The sequence below is a fragment of the Liolophura sinensis genome, chromosome 7 (genome assembly GCF_032854445.1).
Source record: "Liolophura sinensis isolate JHLJ2023 chromosome 7, CUHK_Ljap_v2, whole genome shotgun sequence".
Classification (NCBI taxonomy): domain Eukaryota; kingdom Metazoa; phylum Mollusca; class Polyplacophora; order Chitonida; family Chitonidae; genus Liolophura; species Liolophura sinensis.
The window spans coordinates 27,505,284-27,511,283 of record NC_088301.1 but is presented as its reverse complement, the minus strand read 5'-3'; the positions used below and the strand labels follow the sequence as shown (position 1 = coordinate 27,511,283).

At 40.4% G+C, this 6,000-nt stretch overlaps 1 protein-coding gene across 1 annotated transcript in view; it reads right to left on the bottom strand.

Annotated features, from left to right (window-relative positions):
- Positions 1 to 1,475: 1,475 nt before the first annotated feature.
- The window catches only part of LOC135470797 (protein patched homolog 1-like), a 61,289-nt gene continuing 56,764 nt past the window's right edge, over positions 1,476 to 6,000 (bottom strand). Inside the window, exons 24-28 of the mRNA XM_064749840.1 lie at positions 5,755 to 5,897; positions 3,692 to 3,791; positions 2,661 to 2,918; positions 2,140 to 2,257; positions 1,476 to 1,618 (exon numbers count right to left, since the gene is read on the bottom strand). Coding sequence (XP_064605910.1) covers positions 1,476 to 1,618; positions 2,140 to 2,257; positions 2,661 to 2,918; positions 3,692 to 3,791; positions 5,755 to 5,897 — 762 coding nt within the window. The remainder of the gene's footprint in view (positions 1,619 to 2,139; positions 2,258 to 2,660; positions 2,919 to 3,691; positions 3,792 to 5,754; positions 5,898 to 6,000) is intronic.

Below are 6,000 nucleotides of genomic sequence, written 5' to 3'. Positions count from 1 at the left end.
CACCAAAAATCAAATTTGCATTAACTTGTGATGTCACCAATATTTTTGGTGACAATACCTGTATGTAACATGTAGTGGTTGCACAAAAATGCCCTGATTTCAAGAAACTGTAATAATAATAATATAATAATAATAATTATGCCAACGATTTTGCAATAACAATGTTAAGTTGTGATAAATAAATAATAAAAAAAAAGAATGGTGACAAACACACATATACCTGCCTATTTATATTTATTAGGTGATCAAGACACCCGACAGAGGGTAAAGAAAGTGAAACGGCCATGAAATGGTTCTCCTCAAAACGCTAAATTACCCGTAAAAACTCACAGCACATTTCACTGTCTGTTGGCCGCCTTCAAATACCACTGGTCAACAAACTTCGACTGGAGTTTGCTCCCTTAGTAGACATTTCCACCAGATGGAGCTTTATGACTTTTTTCAACCTTATGTCAGCTGATAATGAAAAAGGCCAGTCCAACCCCTTGTGGAAAGGGCATGTCAGTTTGGAAGCAATTGCAAGTCCTAGCACACTGATAAACAGCTGTAGGCGTACAGTATCACAGACAAGACTGGTGTTGCTATCCACGTACGAGATGGCATAGCTGACATGACTCCCCGAACACACAAATTCTTGGCTGGAGTCACAGCAGTGAACAACCTCATGAAATGCCTCCAAAAAAAAAATCCAAACTTTGACTCAGCAAGTTGTTTAATTAACTGTGGCATCCAACTGTATCGTTTCCTGCAGCAATAAAGTTGACCAATCCATTCTGCATTTCTTTGCCATTGTTCGACTTTTCTCTGGTCAGCCAGCCCAGTTTTGTGACCAAACAATAGTGATCCAATCAGCTTCCTTTCCTTCGTCACCTGACTTACCAGTCATGTGATATCCAATCAGCACACACCAGTCTTAACATTATCCAGCAGTCATGTGTAGATTCTCCAAACGTCTTATCAGTGGTCATTCAATACGAAGATTATTGAGAATCTTCATTCTGGCATGAAGAATCACCCAATAGAATAAGTTATAATCAGTATAAATATTGGTTGATATCTGTACATATTTTACACAGTAATGACCAGTTAGCACCATTTATACACACTGTACAGCCCCATTTTGATTCCGGCAGCCTGAAAGCAGAAAGGAAATTCCACGTTAGTTATTCATTTCAAAACGAAAGAAAGTTATTTAATGCTTTGGATTTTAGTGTTAAATTAAATTGGCAATTATTGAATACCAATTCAAATTGCATAAATGATTATCTTTCCTTGTTTTTCTGTTCTTGTTTCAAATCACAATGCCTGAACAGTGAAATGTTAAAAAGTTAGTTTAGATCAAGTATCATCTGTTACAATCTGTCTTAAATAACTTTGGCTGGGGTGTACCTACTAGTTTTTAGCCTCCAAAAGCTAAAAACTAAGTTATTGCAATGCAGTTTTTTTAAACTATATTTAATAACTGAACTGACCTGCTAACACTGACTGCTTGAACCTGAGCCGGAGTCAGAATCAGAATTATCTATCTCTTTTAACTTCCTTCGTTTACTTTTGTAACTCTGTTCTTTCTCTTTACTGTTGCTTCTGGTTCGGCTGATCTCGGGCTCTGAAAATGCACCTAAAACATAAAACATAACAAAAAAAGTTATTAGCAATTTTTCATCACACAACAATTTTCAAAATACTGTATTTCACCTTAACATTTTTCAAGTGATACATTTTGCTTTGAGTCTGACTCAGTTTTGAATGCTCATCCCTGAGAAGCATTCAAGTAGGATGTACTTAAGCTAAGAGGCAATTTATGCGTAAAAAGCTGGGAAAAGATTATTCTCTTCAAATTTTCCAAATTAAGACTATGGTGTACAAAAGCACTTGGTTTGTCTTTCTTGTATAAAGGTTCCCCATTAAATTTGTTTATTTGACTACTGTTTTACTCAAGAATATTTCACTTATTCGACAGCAACCAGCATTATGGTGGGTGGGAACCCGGCAGAGCCCGGGGGAAACCCAAGACCATCTGCAGGTTGCTGGAAAACCTTCCCACATACCACCAGAGAGGAAGCCAGCACGAGCTGGATTTGAACTCACAGGGAATATTACTGTTAAAGTGGCATACATGTAACAGAAAACAAGACTTACATGAACTTCCCGGCAACGGCGTGTGGACTTCTACTTTGACTGTAGCAGTGGCCTTGACCCGGGTGACATGTTTGGGACCCGGCGGTGGCGTAGACGGAACAGATCCAGGTGGCGTACTCTGCGGATGGAAAAAACCAACACATCAAATTATAGCAAAATGATGGACAAGAAGAGATATCGTATTGAGCCAAATCCACCAGGACTAAGTCAGAAGTTGAGCAACTGAGAAAATCCACTCCAATCCAAATATATATTTATCCTGCACTGCACATGATAAACTGTATCTAAATTCACTTTCTCTAAATTAACAAGGGTACGGACTAACAAACATTATCTGCCGCTAAAGATGGGCTTTATTTGTAACAGCAGCATGGAGTTCGTCATATCTTTTACTGAAATCGATACAGGATTCTCTTGGATTCCACGCCAGGGACTATTCCAAGCCAACTGCCAATCATCAATATCCCTGTGAACAGTACAGATACAGAGCCAATCATCAATATCCCAGAGCCATCACTCACGTTTCTACTGCTGGATCGGCTCTCATACTGCACACCTCCTGGTACTGTGGTGGTCTCCACGACAACCTCAGGCTGCACAATGATCTCGTGGGAAGAGTACTGTGAGGAGTGCTCCTCTGTTATTGTCGTGAGCGAGATGTTTGATGGAATTCTAGGATACACCCTGCGACTTGTCGACCTGCTTGGCCGATCCACAGCTCGAGGGATGGGTTCAGGAGTGGGTGGAGCTATCCGCTCTTCATCAATCTTGGGTCGTACCTGTGAGAAGAATTGTATCATGCAGTAATCTTGGTAAGCTGTTTTTTTGTTTTTTTAATTTCAATTCAGATCTAAGTCAAAAATCTCAAAATTAAAATCTCCATGTTGTTTTCCACGTTTGCATTACTGTTCATATTTTAAAATCTTGTAGTACAGAAATGTCCTGTGTATAGCCCTGTTACAAAAAAGCTGGGATTTCTTTCATTGTTAGTTTTTTCCTTGACGCTCTTGTTCGGTTTAGTATTCCATCAACTAATAGAATGAGAAAGCACTTTTGTGGAATCATACTCATGTACACAAATACCAAGTCACATTGTAGCCAAAATATCACAGATTTTCTGCAAGACGGGAAAACTCATAGGTTAACCATCCACACTGTTCATACCAGCCCCAGTGGCTGTTCAGTGTGGACAGGCTTCAGCTCTGCTAGGCTTTAGGAAGGGAATTGTTTGGGTCACATTTAACGCGTTTCCACTTCAGCAAACCTGGACTTAAGCAAGGGTCCTTCAGCCTAGTCTATAACCTGCTGTGTTCAGCAGCCTATTGAAGTAACATTATAACATAACACAGGAGTGGGTATATCGGGTGAATTCATACAGTTTCAGTATGGAGACTTGAAGTGTCACTCAATTGCATCTGTTAGGTTTTAAATATCCAGTGACCGGTTAAGGGTGACTACAGGTGTACTAAACCCTGTGAGTCAGTTGACAGGTGTACTGGGCTGAGGGGGAAATGGAAATATGGAAGAGCAGGTTGTGATCACATTTACTTACCTCCCCTTGCGGCCCCAAGATGGAGAGTAAAATAGGCAGAAGTAGAAGCCCATTGAGAAGCCCCAGTATCACCAGGGCTGTGAGTACATTGAAGAAATACCTAAATTGAAAAAAGAAACCCTATAAATACTGGGTCTACCTCTGAAATTCCGTACATTTACAATGACACTCGGCCATTATGAGTAGAGCTACTCTGCTGTTTCTTTCCAATCCCTTTTGGTCACATTTAGGTACCCAGGATGAAAAATTTATTTATTTATTTATTTACTTGATTGGTGTTTTACGATGTACTCAAGAATATTTCACTTATACGACGGCGGCGGGCATTATGGTGGGTGGAAACCGGGCAGAGCCCGGGGGAAACCCACGACCATCCGCAGGTTGCTGGCAGACCTTCACACGTACGGCCGGAGAGGAAGCCAGCATGAACTGGACTTGAACTCACAGCGACCGCATTGGTCAGGATGAAAAATGAACTAGCATTAACTACTTTTATCCCTATTGTTGGTCGATAACATTTTACTATCAATTCATCCTCGACCACAAATATGTTCTTCAACACATCCACGACGTCCTTCAACACATAGGCTGCACTTGTCCACAATTCACCAAAATTAGCATAAACCTTATTTTATCTGAATTTTCACTACTTTCAGCCACAAATTGAATCTCAAATATAAACTTGTATCCATTCACTGACACAGCTGTTAAGCAATTATGGCTTAGAATAAGGTCTAAAGAAATGTATACAGTATGCATGCTCAATGCTCAGATAGGAATTACAAGCAATGCTCCAGAATGAATTGGTCAGAATTAGGGTAAATTAAAATGTCATTCATACGGATCCCATGATCAGTGTGGGATTCAGATGACATAGGCTTTGATCCTTAACCTCGTCAGGAGCTGTAAAGAGCTACCTGTGTGGTCCTCAACACCATAGGGCCCCCCCCCCCCCCACCATTCTCCTAAAGATAAAGGGCTGACCCGCTTCTGGTGGGTGCTGGTTGTCTTTGTTCAGGGTGAGATCAAATAAAGGGGGGCAAAACAAGCCCAACAATAACCTGCATTATTTTTTTTACAAGTAGCAGCCATCGTGCTCTTGTGGCGTGGTTTTGTATTAGGTGACAACAAAGCCAGGGGAATCAAGGCGGTAACAATGGCGTGAGGGGCGACTCTGAGGGACAATTTCCTGGGACAATGACCCTCTCTGACGGGCCCCACCCTACCCCCACTGCTTTTTTATAGTCACACTTATCCCTTATACCCAAACATAAGGTGTACTATGTACAGGCCCTATGTAAGCCCATATTAGCAATGCAAGACATATATTTCTTCTTTTACATAGCAGTTTTAACAATAGTCTCTTTGCTCCCCCCCCAACTCCATGAAATTTTCTTACCATCCTCCCTCCCACACATAAAGATATAAGATTACATTTCCATCTGTTTTAAAAGTTTAGCAAACAACACTGTGCTGCCAACATATACACTCCCCTGAACTATTAAACACTGCAATTAAGCTACCAGTATGTTACAGAGCCTGTTCACCCCTGTTTATAGAAAGAAGCTCAGTTCAAACTAAATCTCTTTTAGAGAAATGATATGTGACACTCCTTTTGGAACCTGATACAGAAGTTTGAAACAGAACATTTCATCTTTCTGGCCTCCATGAAAACTGCTGACTGCTTCTCTATACAGGACTCGTACCATTTTTACTTCCATGCTTTCGGAGTTCTTTGGTGGTTTGCGTTGAACGCTGATTTGCTGACTGGTCCTACAGTTACTGGTACTGACCCAGAACACATTTCATGGTCAACGACTCCTGTATGAATGTCTACATGACCCTTCTGTATGAATGTCTACATGACCCTTAAATGTTAAAAAATGTTGGGTGGAATTGCTTTTTTTTTTCAATGTTGTTACATATATCAGGAAGTTGAGGTATTTTCAAACCCTAACCCCACCATATTAGAGAGTCTAACCACAGTTTCTGTACACACATTAGCAAACCAGGGAAACTGAACACTAAATTAGGACAGGAAGGAAGGAAAAAAAAAAACTTACTTGACAATAAAGTCAAATTCTGATCCCACCAACATGATTATCCCCAAAAATGTGGAGATTGCTCCGTGCACCACAGGTGAAAATGTGTGAGTGAGAGACATGGACATTCGGCGATTCCGAGACCCGATCGACGTCATAAAACTCTGCAAAACAAACAAAAAAAAAGGGGTAAATTAGACAGGAGTTAAAGTCAAATTCTGCTGACCTAAATTCTGAAGTAAAGTTTAGAGTAATTCTTCAGAATGT